This window comes from Crassostrea angulata, chromosome 8, assembly GCF_025612915.1.
Source record: "Crassostrea angulata isolate pt1a10 chromosome 8, ASM2561291v2, whole genome shotgun sequence".
NCBI classification, from domain to species: Eukaryota; Metazoa; Mollusca; class Bivalvia; order Ostreida; family Ostreidae; genus Magallana; species Magallana angulata.
The window spans coordinates 41,490,768-41,507,642 of NC_069118.1; the positions used below are offsets into that span (position 1 = coordinate 41,490,768).

Here is a 16,875-nt window from a genome sequence, read left to right on the forward strand (position 1 = left end):
CTCCCCTCTTCTAGACACACACACACACACACAGGCCAGCACCCCCCCCCCCCCCCCCCCTCACCAACACACTTTGTATTATTTACTTTCTTTTTATTGTTCAAGTAGTCGAAGTTAAAACTCAGGATACCTTCTTATGTATACCTGTAATTAATTTATTTAATGAGTCAACACGGCGCGTTTTATTAAAAAAAAACTGACTTGAAAAAAATCCGATCGGGTTCGGTATTTTGTACTACTTATAAATGTATAACGTTTAGAAAATTACAAATTTCTCCATAAAATGAATCCAATTATTTCATTGAAATTAATAATTACATGTAATTATAACCCATAAATATATACATCGCAACGTGTTAATGGGTTCCTTCTTCTATACTATTACGCATGTGCATTTGCTATTTAAAAACAAAACATACAGGGCTCGCGAAGATTATCCTGGACAAGTTCGTTGATAAAAAAAAATATGTCTTTTCTACTACCTCTAAGTAATAATAGACCAAAATTTTTAAAATTCCAGAATCATAATTCTCTAAGCATGTATTTTACGTTTTTATCACAGGATTTGCTACTAATATTACATCTTACATGTCATGAGAATCAATGTATAGTGTTTTTATTTTACTTTAATTTATACAATGTTTTAAGTTGATATATCAAAAGCTGATTTGTAAATCTTATAATCCCCTCATATGATAAATCACGCAAACGATCTCCATCAAAAGCTTGCTGTATAATGAATATTTTATTCAGGTGAGAATAAGATAATTTTTTAGTAGTAGTAGTTTATTGGCGTATGCATTACATACATTGCCATAGCATACAATTTAACAGTACTTTACAATAATTGTGGGTACAGGTGGGAGACAGGTTATATATATATATATATATATATATATATATATATATATATATATATATATATATATATATATATATATATATATATATATATATATATATAAGGTATAAAGTGGATGAAAAAATATCAAAAAGACCAACAAAGCAGTAGTTATATATAAACTTAATTTACGCTTATTCACGTCTGATGGTAAAGTTGTCCCTCTTATTAAAAGATTCGTACACATATTTACCCAGTTTTTTAACATAAATATAGAATCAGAATTGAGTAAATCAATAAATTTTGCCATACTTGGTCGTACATAGAAGAATTTCTTAATATATAATTTCCTTAACTCCGTGTAAAAATCACACACCAGAACAAAATGGTATTCATCTTCGACATCGTTTGAATTACAATATATACATTTCCTTTCATTAATAGGACATTTTTTATCATATCTACCAGATTCGATTCGTAGACGATGTGAAGACAATCTAAGTCTACTTAAGGCTTTCCTATGTTTATCATATAGTATGTGATTTAGATACTCTGCCTGGTGTACAGGCAAGTTTAGATATTTATATAGACGTAAAGGGTGAGCATTTTCAATTTCTACCCTTAAATTTTGGTAAAAACAATCTGACAATCTTTGCTCAAAATATACATAAAACATGTTTTCATTTACTGACTCAGGGTAATACCACACATCACCGAAACCATTTGACATTAGGGTGTTCTTGACAAAAATAATCCAGCTTGATAACATGTTTTTCAGATCATAATCATAAATTGATTTCATAAGACAATTTTTGGAGCGTAAAACTTTAAACCAATACTTAATTATGCGTAATGTTCTAGTCAATAACAATGGTTTTCTTCTTAGTTGTATAACACAATCCATGTGCACGTGTTTGAGGTAAAATTCATCGCAATAATCAAAATGCAGACAGGTCAAATGATGCATCTTCAATTTGACTTGAAATATCAATTATTATCACAATTTATTATATATGTCACAATGCTTTCTATGTACACTATTTGTTTCTAATTCACATACAACATATAATGTAAATTCTATTAATTACAATTGAATTGTATATTGATATTCATTTCCAACTACACTTATTAATTATGGTGCTGTTTCAAAAGTTATAGAAACATTAACAAATGATCATGATTTCCCATAATTGTACTTTCTATACTGAATTTGATATTAAATAATAAAAAGTAAGTCTTATGATTATTTTGTAATAGATGCAATCTTCTCTAGCTAAAACGGCAAGTTATCAAATTCCTTAAAATAATTACAACAAGTAATGAAAAAAAAATACATGTAATAAAATTGAAATCATTATGAAATAATTTTGTACTTTTTGGATGAAAAAAGGGAAATAAAATGGCAAATTTTCAATGCTACGAGTTGGCAGTATATATACGCCATTTACATCGTGACAATATGGCGCTCAGCGCCCGTTGTCGGTCCACGAACACTTGGCTCCTCGTTTTGTACAGGCCTTGTTACTATCGTAATAGAAGGTTTGTTCTGGAGGAACGATACAGTCTGGCTCGCTCTGGCACTCCAAACCAAAACACGGATTAATCTGTTGAAGAAAGTAAAACTTTTTAAAAACGGTAATATAGCAATCTTTATGACAAAATAGCGGATGCTATATGCAAGCAAACGATAGACTTATTGATTGCAGGGAAAATTTTGCCCTGTCAAAGTCAATTTGGCCCCAAAGATTCTAGCGCTTATTTTTCTCCATTTTTAGAAATCGCACCTCAATAAAAATTATTTTGTTTACTGTAATAATGTTTTTCTTATTACATCTACTATGATGTTCAAATTATTTTACCCTTATCAAATATTAAATTAAAAGAAAACTAACAATATCAAAGCTGACATTCTTTATAAATTTCATTTCTGGAAAATATGAATAAAATGTCATTACCCTGCATTCACAGTTATTCACATAGATTCTTCTCGTCAGTGCAAATATTTGAAAGTCCGACAGACCTCCCCAAAAAATACTCCAAAGACACAAGTTGGTCCAATATTCACCATATACAATGTTGCCTACAATGAACAAAGATATACTGCATGTCACATTGTAAATTTTGAATTAACTGTCATCTTGTAAATTTTGAATTAACTGTCATGTTGTAAATTTTGAATTAACTGTCATGTTGTAAATTTTGAATTAACTGTCATGTTGTAAATTTTGAATTATCTGTCATGTTGTAAACTTTTTAAATTTTCCGGTTCGCAGGAAATACAAAATTTACAGCTTGACAATACAACCTCAAGATACATGTACATTTACAAAGCTTTAAACAATCACCATTTATTTCATTTAAAAAAAAAAAGTTTTTGGATCAATCAATTTTGATATTCAGTTACTAGTAACTCAAATGTAATGTACTATAATATATAGTACTTACCCACTATGAGATATGTTTCCCCCACACTAAAGAAGACGCCACACAGGGAACTGTAATTCGCCGTAAAAATCGAGATGACTGAACTTGGAGCTGGCTGTCCGGTCTAATACATATAATGAGAATAAGTGGAATTAATCAAGATACACATGGAGAAGTCCATTTGTCTTAAAATTTACAGGTTTTGCCCTATTACACACATATCAAAAAAATGCGAAAAGTTTTAGACAGCGATATGAGACACATAGTATACTTGAACAGCGGTTATATTAAAAAAAATGCATACCTTGAAACTCATCTCGACGGTTACATTGTATCTTAAAGTGAAAGCCCCATTATCCTGGACGGACAGAATCGTCGCCTTTATAGCTATATTAAAAGTCATCACATTTTAAAACGTATAAACACCACCAAACCCTGAAATTATACCATCAAACTCGTGTATAGGAGAACCAATTTGACATTCTAATTTGACAAAGTTATTTCAATATGACGTCAATAAAAAAAATCAACAGACAATCCTTCTAAATGTATTTTAGTTGTGGATGCACCATAGAGACACTGTTATAATGTAAAAATAAAATAAAAAAGAAAAAGAAAAAAAAAGAACAGCTATAGCTTTTCGAAGAGAAGTTTTTCTTTATAAGTCATTACAGTTATTACAGCCTAACACACAGTTTGTTTCATTATACTGTATACAGGGAAATACATGAATTCGCCCCCGTTTTATATATTCGCCCCCTTTTTATATATTCGCCCCCTTTTTGGGAGTTGATTTTAATCAACTCTCCTATGCAGTTACTCTGGCAAACCGAAACTGAAACAGTGTTTGGACCTAAGCACAAATCATCACCGCTGACAAGACGTAGATCTTGAAATTAGTAGATAAATTCGATGTAATGTATGCTGTACCATTGTTTTTCAAAAGAAAAGTATCTATAAATACTTTAAAAATAGTCAGATTTTATATAGTACGAATAATTCAATTGTTTTTTGTAGTTAAATGAATTCCTACCTACGAGTTCAATATAGTCTCGTTCAACCAGACACTCGGCTGTCTCCGTAAATCTCCGACAAGCAGAGAGTCTCTCTTGGTAGTCGAGATTAGAGTTCAATATTGCTTGGATCCAGACGTGTACAATTTTTAGAAACATTTCGATTACTGATACACAGTTTGATGGAATTAATTCTATCTTTAAATTTTACACAACATGATTCATATGGGGTTTTCTCGAAATTCTTGTCGGAAAAGTTCGAGAATTCACATTATAAAAATTTGCATAACATATTGTTGATTTTAAAATTGATAATTATCAATAAAATCAACTCCCGACAGTGCTTCAGTACTTTGATTATTTTTGCTCCTTTCGTTCTCGTTGTCACAGGCGAATTTAAAACTGAGCGAATTTCATTCTTGCAAATTATACATGTTTTAACACAATTACAATGGGGCGAATTCAAGACGGGACGGAATCCGTTTGCAATTAAGTTTCAAAGGGCGAAAGTAACACGGGGCGAAAATAACACTGTATACAGTATACCAATGCTATGTAAACAGACAGACATACTCACCATAATTAGCCTGACAGATGCTCGTCTGGACATGGGTAGGGATGCAGGAGCACGAGGACGAAGGCCTCACACAACAAGCAAAAACTAAAAACAACAAAACTTCAACCCTCATCTTCTCTTCAGCTGAATTTTAGATAAAACTTCAGCCAAAAAGAATTCGAGGATTTATATGCAAAATCGTTATCAAAATTTAACGGTCTGTTTCCAAGTGTTCCAAAATAATCGCAGTTCTTAAACTGTTATGTTCGAAACGAAAGATTGCTTGTCACGGTTTGTAAAGTTTATCAAGATATTATATAACAAGTTTATCATGGGTTTATCAAGATATTAAGTATATCAATTTTGTTACAGCAAACTACATTGAAGCGTTGAATTGGCATTTACTCCAGAAAAGTTGTTACGTAATGTCTTGACTGACCTTTGTCCAATCAGATCGTAGAAGGCGGGGACATTAACGCTCGTGACTTGAGAGAGAGAGAGAGAGAGAGAGAGAGAGAGAGAGAGAGAGAGAGAGAGAGAGAGAGAGAGAGAGAGAGTTACATGTATGACGCAGATGAGCGAACTATCTATCACGATAGTTACCCTATAAAGTGACAAAACACGGTCTAGTATATCTTATAAATTTATGAAACTTTGAAGTGTTTTGAAATTCTTTAACCAGGGAACAACGATGTCTATTTATGGATCAGTGATAGGATGGGGTAATGTCAAACATCGAAGACTGTACGAATACTGGTACTGTACCAGTTATCGGCTAAGACCAATTATCGGCTAAACTGAGAGTTCGGGTTTATAGCATGCGACTATCCGAGATTTTTTAATTCAGTCGTCTGTTTCGAATAAAGAAAAGTAAGTTTGCTTGAAAACTCCTTGAGTATGTTTTAAACATGAGCTTTAACGATCATTGTTTACCACTGATTTACATCGTTGCACTTTCAGCTGTGGGGAAGTGACGTAATAAGTTAAAAATAGAATATGACCTCTTTGTGATACATTATTATATCCCTTCTTTGATTTGAAATATAATATCAATACATATTAAATTTCTCAACAATAGGAATTCACTAAATCCTGAAGGATTCATGGGGCAGTTGAACGCCTGATTGCACAATTATGTATTGAACAGCATACGTTTTTATGTATTACCGTATGCTGATAAACGGATAATTTTATGAGTTTTGTTTATGTAAAGTAACCCCCACGACCTATAGGTTGACCCTGCAAAGGACATAATTCAATTTTCACTTTGCAGAATATGAAATCAACATGTAAAGGAATTTTACTGGGTTATTATCACGAAGCCGATAACTGGTACAGTAAATCGTAAAAATTCGGCAAATTCGGAGCGTGCTAAATAGCACAAAAACAATATGTTTGGGTTCTAAATGATGATATAATCTAACAAATTGATAAATTACGAGTTCACCATTCAAAGTATGTCAAGTTTTATTCATATATATCAAGAAATTAGGAAACACGAAAAGAAAGCGTAAAATTATAGCCGATAACTGGTACAGTGCCAGTAGTGTTACCGTTAATATTCAAATCAAAGTTTTCCGAATCTTCCTGGAATTATACATAGGTTGTAAATTTACTTTGCATAAAAAATGTCTTCATGGTTACTCAGTTTGAAACATTCTTTACTTTAGGACGAACTTGTCCGCCATTGTTTTACTTTTCCACTAAGCATCCGCCTGCGTTGCATTTCCTTTACACTGCATCTAAATTCATCATGTTCATAAGTGATCATTCGTTCGCATTTCAAAATATTTAAGGTCCGTATTCTCGGACTCCATGCAAGGAAATTTAGTTTAGTTAGTTAGCTACGTCATTCTTATCCATGTACATGTTGTCGACGGCGCGCGGCCAAAGAAATTTTCACAATCGTTCTTTAAAACGCTTTAAAGTTAAACCAATATAGGATATACATGTGATTTTTATAAACAGACCTTAATTAACTTGTTTGCAAGTTTAAACCTTATTATTATTCCTTCATCGGCACCACTTATAATTTACTCAATTCTCTCTCTCTCTCTCTCTCTCTCTCTCTCTCTCTCTCATTCAAGTCACGAGCGGCATCATGCGCGGATCTAGAGGGGGGGTCGGGGGGGGTCCCGACCCCCCCCCCCCCTGGAAAATGAAAATTTATTAAATTTACATAGTAAAATTATCGCGAAAATATGCCTCGGACCCCCCCTGGCAAACACAATTATCCTTCGGACCCCCCCCCCCCCCTGGAAAAATTTTCTGGATCCGCGCATGCGGCATACATATTGATTCGTAAAACCGAAGTTGAAATTATAATGAAAAAAAAAAATCTTTTTTCTGTATGTTTTATAACTGTACAATTTAGAACGATTAGTTTTGTACTTTAATCTAGAAGTAGCAGTAAAAGCTGAAAAAAATTACAATATAGAATTGATACTTGTATTAAGGCAACACATTGTATTGATTGAATTTAGAACCATTTTACCAGGAGCTTGGACTTGGGGTAGTTGTATCAAACAGCAATGTGACGTAGGCATGTCTATTTCATTGCTAGCTATGCAGCAATGGCTCTTTGAAATCCACAAGATATGTCTGGTTTTAGAGCTAAGACTACGCAATTGGTGTATATTTCACTTGAACCCAGAGTTATTTTTAACTTGTTTTGACGCAAGAAATAGATTGTTATGTCCTACTGAAAGTCCAAGGCCTTGTTAAAATTGTTCTAACAAATACAACGTACACATTAACCAATAATCAGACTGACAAATAACTATAGCTTACCGACAAGTCTGAGATACGAGAGGCAGAACACAAATTAAAATCTTACAAAACGCAGGAACTAAAAGAAAATTAAATCATCCATTCAAGAAAAAGTTCTCTGATGAACCTATTACAAAAACTCTTGGATATGAATAGATTGCTTAACGGTGGACTTTCTTTATGGTGCTTTTAACTACATGTATCAAAGTCATGCATTAAAAAACAGGATGGAGATGAGGTATATGCTGACCTCATGTAAAATATACAATGATTACATAATTACATGGTTTATATAGACACAGCCTATAATGGCTTTTTTCTATTTATATTCATATAATTAGAATATGACCAACAATAAAACAGGCACATTCTTTTTCTCGCGTGAAATTCACGTGAGGCACAACTTGCTGTGTGTGCGCCTCGTTGTTCGCAGAAGCTGCAGGTTTGTAGCTCCCGGTCTGAAAAAAAATCGGATGGACGATCTCCGTCCGAATTTTTTCAGACCGGGAGCTGCAGGTATCACAACACTATTTTTTCGAAGGTTCACGTCAAAACATGGCTGAGTGAAAATAATTCCCGAATTCCCCTTCGTTTTTAGGAGTTTTCCGCCAGCGACAGGGACTGTACTTTTTTATGAGATAAAAAACAACATGTAAAATGCCTGATTTTCCCACCTATGTAAAAATACGAGGTCACTTGAATTTTTGATGCCAGTTGTTTAGGCAGGGGGGTGAAAGGGCTCGGACATGATTTTCAAGCACATGTGTAACTTTGATGTAAACAAACTCTCGTGCCTTTGTGGATGGCTGTGTGTTTTTTGCTACTAAATTGGTTAGGAACAATTGTTTTAAAAGTTGTAAAGAGGAATTTTCCCAGAAGTTTGATATAAACTTGCTACCCGTATCTAAAGTTGCGTAATTTTGGTAAGAATATATAGTAAAAATTAATAGTGTTGTGCAACCTGAAGGAAAATTGTTATGATGTGTTTTAAGTCATAAAGTGGAGTTTTTTGGCGTTCTATCGATGTGTGTAGATTAGAAATCACCAACAATGAGCCTTTGTGGCCGGCACCTCTCTTATTTTGCTGTCAATGGCGCATACAAAATTAGCCCAGATTTCCTCTGAAATTTCGTAGAACATCAAACAGCGACCCGATTATAGTGTATCGGACCGTCCAAACTGCCCCAAAAATATACAGCAGCTTATCCAGAAAGTTGGTTTTATCGTCGTAAATTAAAAAAGCTTCTATGTAATACGAATTTTGTGTAAAATGAGTTATTTAGACGCTTGTATGGTATACAGAATCTATAAAATTATGCCCCTAAAACGCCAATATTAAAGTGAAATATGAATTTAGCTATGATTCAGCACCCGCATTAGTTTTATTAGGACCTGACAATGCTAATTTATATGAAAATGCACGCCAATTCTTAAAAATTGAATAATATAACGGCAGTTTTTCAACCCCTCCCCCTAAAGGCAGGGTCCCCTAAACTTGTACATGTATATATTCTCGGGTCGTCATGATATAAACAAGTTTGCATTGTCTTGTGAATAGACATGCATATTTGCACAAATTAGAACCAAGAAATTCATTCAAAATTAACACGCCGTGAAATTACATACAGTATAACTTTTAACATATTTTCATAAATCAGAGGCCACCGCGAGCACCATGGTTTTAATAATCGCTCATAACTTTTTGATATAGCTACAGAATTCAGTAAAACTTTCCACATGTGTTCCACAATAAATGTTTTTGTGTTTTCAGATTTTATTTTTGCGAGTGTAAAATAATAGATTACTTGCAGGTATCACAACACTATTTTTTCGAAGGTTCACGTCAAAACATGGCTGAGTGAAAATAATTCCCGAATTCCCCTTCGTTTTTAGGAGTTTTCCGCCAGCGACAGGGACTGTACTTTTTTATGAGATAAAAAACAACATGTAAAATGCCTGATTTTCCCACCTATGTAAAAATACGAGGTCACTTGAATTTTTGATGCCAGTTGTTTAGGCAGGGGGGTGAAAGGGCTCGGACATGATTTTCAAGCACATGTGTAACTTTGATGTAAACAAACTCTCGTGCCTTTGTGGATGGCTGTGTGTTTTTTGCTACTAAATTGGTTAGGAACAATTGTTTTAAAAGTTGTAAAGAGGAATTTTCCCAGAAGTTTGATATAAACTTGCTACCCGTATCTAAAGTTGCGTAATTTTGGTAAGAATATATAGTAAAAATTAATAGTGTTGTGCAACCTGAATACAGACGTGCGGCTAGGTTCGCAGAAGAAGTAACTCGTACAATGTACATTTTTATTCATCCTTCAGTATTCACTACGTAATGGGATTTACAACACCATGAACTAGTTTGTAATTCACGTAATAATAATAAAACTGGAGACGAGTTTACTGTACTGTACTGACTACATCTTTTACCATTTATTTGGTTTTGAGAAATTAATTAAATTGAAAAAAAAAATGTGATAAAATACGAAGCTCAAACTTGAAATACAACTGTGCCATTGTGCGTCACTTTGTTGGAGGTGTGAAGTTTTCCGAAAACGCTTTGTCTGTCACTGGAACATTACTACAAACCAGCGGACAGTAAAAAAAAAAAACCCACCCAAACTGCTCCCAAGCCGGTGATGAAAACTCGATGTCTGAGCCTCTTGAATAGGATTCAATACAAATACAACACGGCGCGTTTTATCAAAAAAAAACTGACTTGAAAAAAATCCGATCGGGTTCGGTATTTTTGTACTACTTATAAATGTATAACGTTTAGAAAATTACAAATTTCTCCATAAAATGAATCCAATTATTTCATTGAAATTAATGATTAGTTATAACCCATAAATATATACATCGCAACGTGTTAATGGGTTCCTTCTTCTATACTATTACGCATGTGCATTTACTGTAAACAAAACATACACATTCAGGGCTCACGAAGATTCTCCTGGACAGGTTTGTTGATAAGAATATGTTTTTTTTTCTACTTCTTCTAAGTAATAATTGACTAAAGTTTTTAAAATATTCAGAATTATATTTCTCTTTACATATATTTTACGTTTTTATCACAGGAGTTGCTACTAATATTACATCTTATATATCATGATTGAGAATCAATATATAGTGTTTTTATTCAACTTTAATTTGTACGATGTTTTAAGTTGACATATCAAAAGCTGATTTGTAAATCTTAAAATCCCATCATATGATAAATCACGTAAACGATCTCCATTAAAATTCAACCTTGCTATATAATGAATATTTTATTCAGGTGAGAATAAAGATAATAACTTTATCATAAAAACTTAGTTGTATAACACAATCCACGTGTTTTAGGTAAAAATCATCGCAATAATCAAAAGGCAGACTGGTCAAATGATGTATCTTCAATTTTACTTGAATTATCAATTATTAACACAAATTTGTAAGTCGCAATTGTTTTTAGAGTACAAGTATGTACACGGTTTGTTTCCAATGCACATACGAAAAGATGTTAATTCATGTCTTAGAATGTTTTTTAATAGTAAATTTATGTTTATTTCCAACTACACTTATTAATTATGATGCTGTTTCAAAGGTCATATAGAAACATTAACAAATGATTTCCCATATCCGTACTTTCTACACTAAATTTGATATCAAAGAATAAAAAGTAAGTATTACGATTATTTTGTAATAAATGCAATCTTCTCTAGCTAAAACGGCAAGTTATCAAATTCCTTAAAATAATTACAACATGTAATAAAAAAAAATATGTAATAAAATTGAAATAATTATTAAATAATTTTGTACTTTTTGGATCAAAAAGGCGAATAAAATAGACGGAATCAGTACATTTTTAATGCTACGAGTTGTCAGTAGATGCGCCATTTACATCGTGACAATATGGCGCTCAGCAGCCGTGGTCGGTCCACGAGCACTTGGCACCTCGTTTTGTACAGGCCTTGTTGCTATAGTAACAGTAGGTTTGTTCTGGAGGAACGATACAATCTGCCTCGCTCTGGCAATCCAAACCAAAACACTGATAAATCTGTTGAAGAAAGTAAAACTTTTTTAAAATAGTAACATACATGTAGTAACAATAACATAGTAATAATGACATAATATGATAATAACATAGTAACAATAACAGTAATAGTAATAGTAACAATCTAATATGACAAAATAGCGGATGCTATATGCAAGCAAACAATAGACTTATTGATTGCAGGGGAAATTTTGCCCTGTCAAAGTCAATTTGGCCCCAAAGATACTTGCGCTTATTTTTCTTAATTTTTAGAAATCGCAACTCAATAAAAATTATTTTGTAAACTGTTATAATGTGTTTTTTATTACTATGAAGTTCAAATTATTTTACCCGTATCAAATATGTCCTATATAAATACATAAACCAACAATATCAAAGTTGACATTCCTTATGAATTTAATTTCAGGAAAATATGAATAAAATTTCATTACCTCGCATTCACAGTTATTCACATAGATTCTTCTCTTCAGTGCAAACATTTGAAAGTCTGACAGATCCGAAAAGATAATATTCCAAAAACACAAGTTGGTCCGATATTCACCATTTACAATGTTGCCTACAATAAAACAAGATATACTGTCATATTGTAAATTTTGAATTAACTGTCATATTGAAAATTTTGAATTAACTGTCAAATTGTGAATTTTGAATCACTAGTAACTGTCATGTTGTAAATTTTGAATTAACTGTCATATTGAAAATTTTGAATTAACTGTCATATTGAAAATTTTGAATTAACTGTCAAATTGTAAATTTTGAATTACTAGTAACTGTCATGTTGTAAATTTTGAATTAACTGTCATGTTGTAAATTTTGAATTAACTGTCATATTGTAAATTTTAAAATTTTCCGGTTCGCAGGAAATACAAAATTTACAGCTTGACAATACAACCTCGAGATAAATGTACATTTACAAAGGTTTAAACAATCATCATTTATTTCATTTTTTTAAAAAAGTTTTTGGATAAATCAATTTTGATATTCAGTTACTAGTGCCTCAGGTGTTGTGTACTATATAGTACTCACCCACTATGAGATATGTTTCCCCCACACTAAAGTAGACGCCACACAGGGCACTGTTATTCGCCGAAAAAATCGAGATGACTGAACTTGGAGTTGGCTGTCCAGTCTAATTCATGTAATGAGAATAAGTGGAATTAATCAATACACTCATGACGAAGTCTACTTGTCTTATTTACAGGTTTTGCCCAATTACACACATATAAAAAACGAAAAGTTTTAGACATTGATGTGAGACATATAGTAATCTTGGACAACGGTTACATTAAAAAAATGCATACCTTGAAATTCATCTGGACGGTGACATTGTATCTCAAAGTGAAATCCCCACTGTCTTGCACAGACAAAATCGTTGCCTTTATAGCTATATCAAAAGTCATCACATTAAATTTTTAAAACGTAAAAACACGACCAAACCCTAAAATTTACCCCTAGACTCTTGCATAGGAGAACCAATTTGAAATTATATTTTGACAAAATTATTCCAATACGACGTCAATAAAAAAAATCAATATCATTTTAAAAAAAAACACGAAAGTTAGATTAATAGACAATCCTTCTAAATGTCTTTAAGTTGTGGATGCGCCATAGAGACACTGTTATAATGTAAAAATAAAATAAAATTAAAAAGAAAAAGAAAAAAGAACAGCTTTTCGAAAGAGAAGTTTTTCTTTATAGAACCATTTTAACAAGAGCTTGAACTTTGAGTAGTTGTGTCAAACAGCAATGTGACGTAGGCCTGTCTATTTCATCGCTGGCCGCTTGGCCAAGGCTCTGTGAAATCAACAAGATTTTTCGGGCTTTTGAGCTAAGACTACGCAATCTGTGTATATTTCACGTGAAACCAGCGTCATTTAGACTTGTTTTGACGCAAGAAATAGATAGTTACGTCCTATCGAAAGTCCAAGGTCTTGTTAAAATGATTCTAAGTCATTACAGTTAATACAGCCTAACACGCAATTTGTATCATTATACTGTACACAGGGAAATACATGAATTCGCCCCCATTTTTTATATTTGCCCCGTTTTATATATTCGCCACCTTTTTATTTTTGCTCCTTTCGCTCTCGTTGTCACCGGCGAATTTAAAACTGAGCGAACTTCATTCTTGCAAATTATACATGTTTTAACACAATTACAACGGGGCGAATTCAAGACGGGACGGAACCCGTTTGCAAGTTTAGAAGGGCGAAAATAACACGGCCGGGCGAAAATAACCCTTTATGCAGTATACCAAGACTATGTAAACAGAGAAACATACTCACCATAATCAGCCTGACAGATGCTGGTCTGCACATGCGTAGGAAAGCAGGAGCACGAGGACGAAGGCCTCACACAACAAGCAAAAACTAAGAACAACAAAACGTCAACCCTCATCTTCTTTTAAGCTGAATTTTAGATATAACTTCAGCAAAAAAGAATTCGAGGATTTTATATGCAAAATCGTTATCAAAATTTAACGGTCTGTTTCTAAGTGTTGCAAAATAACCGCAGTTCTTAAACTGTTAGATTGCCTGTCACAGTTTGTAAAGTTTATCAAGATATAGTAAGTTTATCATACTAGGTTTATCAAGATAAGTATATCAATTTTGTTAAAATCGCAGTAGAAATAATGCGTTTAAAAAAATCAATAATTTTTCTGTTAAAATCTTGCAAGTTTATGTTTTATAACTGTACAATTTCGAATGATTAATTTTGTACTTTAATATAGAAGTAGCAATACCAGCTGAAAAAAAATTACAATATAGAATTGATACTTGTATTAAGGAAACACATTGAATTGATTGAATTTAACAAATACAACGTACACATTAACCAATAATCAGACTGACAAATAACTATAGCGTACCGACAAGTCTGAAATACGAGAGGCAGAACACAAATTAAAATCTTACAAAACGCAGGAACTAATTAAGAAAACTAAATCATTCGCTCAAGAAAGTTTTCTGATGAACCTGTAACAAAACTCTTGGATATGAATACATCGTTTAACGGTGGACGTTCTTTATGGTGCTTTTAACTACATGTATGAAGCTCATGCATTAAAAAACAGGATGAAGATGATGCATATGCTGACCTCATGTAAAACATACAATGTTTACATGATTATATGGTTTGTATAGACACAGCCTATAGTCGCTTTGTTTTCTATTCATACCATTTATTTGGTTTTTAGAAATTAAATAAATTGAAAAAAGAAAATGTGATAAAATACGAAGCTCAAACTTGAAATACAACTGTGCCATTGTGCGTCACTTTGTTGGAGGTGTGAAGTTTTCCGAAAATGCGTTGTCTGTCACTGGAAAGTTATAACAAACCAGCGGACAGTCAAAAAAAAAAAAAAAAAAAAAAACCCACCCAAACTGCTCCCAAGCCGGTGATGAAAACATGAAGTCTGAGCCTCTTGAATAGGGTTCAATACAAATACAAACTTTAAAATAGCATTATTTGATGCCCGATCATAAAAGAGAATTAAGGGGGACGAGTTAAGAACTGATGGAGATAATCCCCCTCATTTTGTACCTGGGGTTTTACCTGTCTATTCAAATGCAGTGTGTGTATGATTGAAATCACGGACGATAACTCCGGCAGTCGTTTACCTGTAAATAACAGAAAAGTTCAGCTCAAATCAAATTAGACGAATTATTTCTTTTTATATACAGGGGTTTATCATTCAAATACGATTGATGAATTGAAACATACATTTTCTATTCGACGTGTTGCCTGTAGAAACACACAGAGAAGGAAAAATCCGTTTTTATTTCTTTTAATATTTGATATTCAACGGATATTGCATTGTGAAGTAGGATTAATTCTAGGTAGAATTATTTGTAAAGATTAAAGAATATTTTGAAAACTTTTTTGAAAAATGTATATTGGCCAAAATGACGAGTTTATACTGACAAAGAGTTTGATATGTTGAAGTCACCTTCATAACGGGTAGTTACTATCATCAATCAAACGAGTTCTCAACATGGGCGTGTTAGGTTACTTGTTTCTGGAAGGACTACTAGTTTTTACTGTTTGTAAGTATGAATAATTAAAAAAAAGAATAACTCTTTTTCAAAATATAAAGATTGATGTGGTGAAAAATTTACATGTGAACCTAGACTTTGGAAAATAGCTTTATAAAATGTATATGCAAACGGGTTTTTTTTATGATAGAGAAATAATGTCTTGAGTATTTTGCTCTTTTCAAGAGAATAATTTTATAGATTTATTGACATTTTTGTTTAATGGAAGATTTTCATAGATAAATGATATAATGAATTATGAATAATAATAAAAAAAAACTCTAAGAAATAATATTAAACTGACATCTTAGTGTAATAACAGGCACATGCATTTTGAAAATATTTCAAATTATATTTCTTTTGAAGTTTAAAAGTATCTCTTTCTCTCTTCTTTACATATACGCTATGAATATTTGTGATAGATGCAAATACTGCACCAGACTGCACACCAGACATAAGATTAGTGACCATTCCGGAAACGACGGCTCCTGCCGCCACGGTTTTAAATTTAGCATGCGTTGACGTAGACACCGGGGCAGACGGAACTCTTACATGCTCCATCATTTCGGGAAATGACGAAGGTGCTTTCGGTCTCGGTACTTCATGTGACTTAAAGACAGTTACCCAACCCGATTTCGATTTTGGAACTCGATCCTACTCGGTAACTAAATATATCTACCGATCAGATTTGGCAACGTTCAGTATAATTTTGGCGGGACATTCAAAACTTACAATTATTTTTGCTCTCCTAGCTGATAATTCGAGTAGCCGATGGAGAACCCCTTCTCTGACCAGTGACGTCACAGTTAACATTGAGATTCAATCAGCTAACGACAATGTCCCCGTATTTACGGGAGTTCCATATACGGTCACGGTGCCCGAGAATCACGCGCTGAACACGATGATGCTTGGTATAGCGGTATCAGATGACGATATTTTGCTGGTGAATGGAGCAGATGAACTGCAGAAATACAAACTGGTTATCACAGGTAACTTTTACGAGTTTTCTTCTTTTTTCTTGTATAGAGAAACCACTGACAGACATTAACAAGACCAAGAGTGTATGTGTGTGTGTGTGTTGGGGGGGGGGGGGGGGTTCCCGTCGTTAAATATATTAGGTTTTCAAATTTTCTGACGAGGATTAAGGTACATGTACAACACTACAACACATAAAGCAGTTAAAAAACGTTGTCCCCCTT

At 33.1% G+C, this 16,875-nt stretch overlaps 2 protein-coding genes across 2 annotated transcripts; both read right to left on the reverse strand.

The window, feature by feature from the left end:
- Positions 1-960: 960 nt before the first annotated feature.
- Positions 961-5,136, reverse strand: LOC128158941 (metalloproteinase inhibitor 3-like). The gene is made up of 5 exons (XM_052821934.1): positions 4,856-5,136; positions 3,570-3,652; positions 3,287-3,389; positions 2,797-2,921; positions 961-2,445 (listed from the first exon to the last, which is right to left on the reverse strand). Exons 1-5 carry the CDS (start codon positions 4,965-4,967, stop codon positions 2,308-2,310), a joined length of 561 nt encoding a protein of 186 aa, XP_052677894.1. The 5' UTR covers positions 4,968-5,136; the 3' UTR covers positions 961-2,307.
- A 6,322-nt stretch (positions 5,137-11,458) lies between these two features.
- LOC128158942 (metalloproteinase inhibitor 2-like) lies at positions 11,459-14,061 on the reverse strand. Its single transcript, XM_052821935.1, has 5 exons — positions 13,928-14,061; positions 12,944-13,026; positions 12,669-12,771; positions 12,074-12,198; positions 11,459-11,645 (listed from the first exon to the last, which is right to left on the reverse strand). Exons 1-5 carry the CDS (start codon positions 14,037-14,039, stop codon positions 11,508-11,510), a joined length of 561 nt encoding a protein of 186 aa, XP_052677895.1. The 5' UTR covers positions 14,040-14,061; the 3' UTR covers positions 11,459-11,507.
- Positions 14,062-16,875: the final 2,814 nt, after the last annotated feature.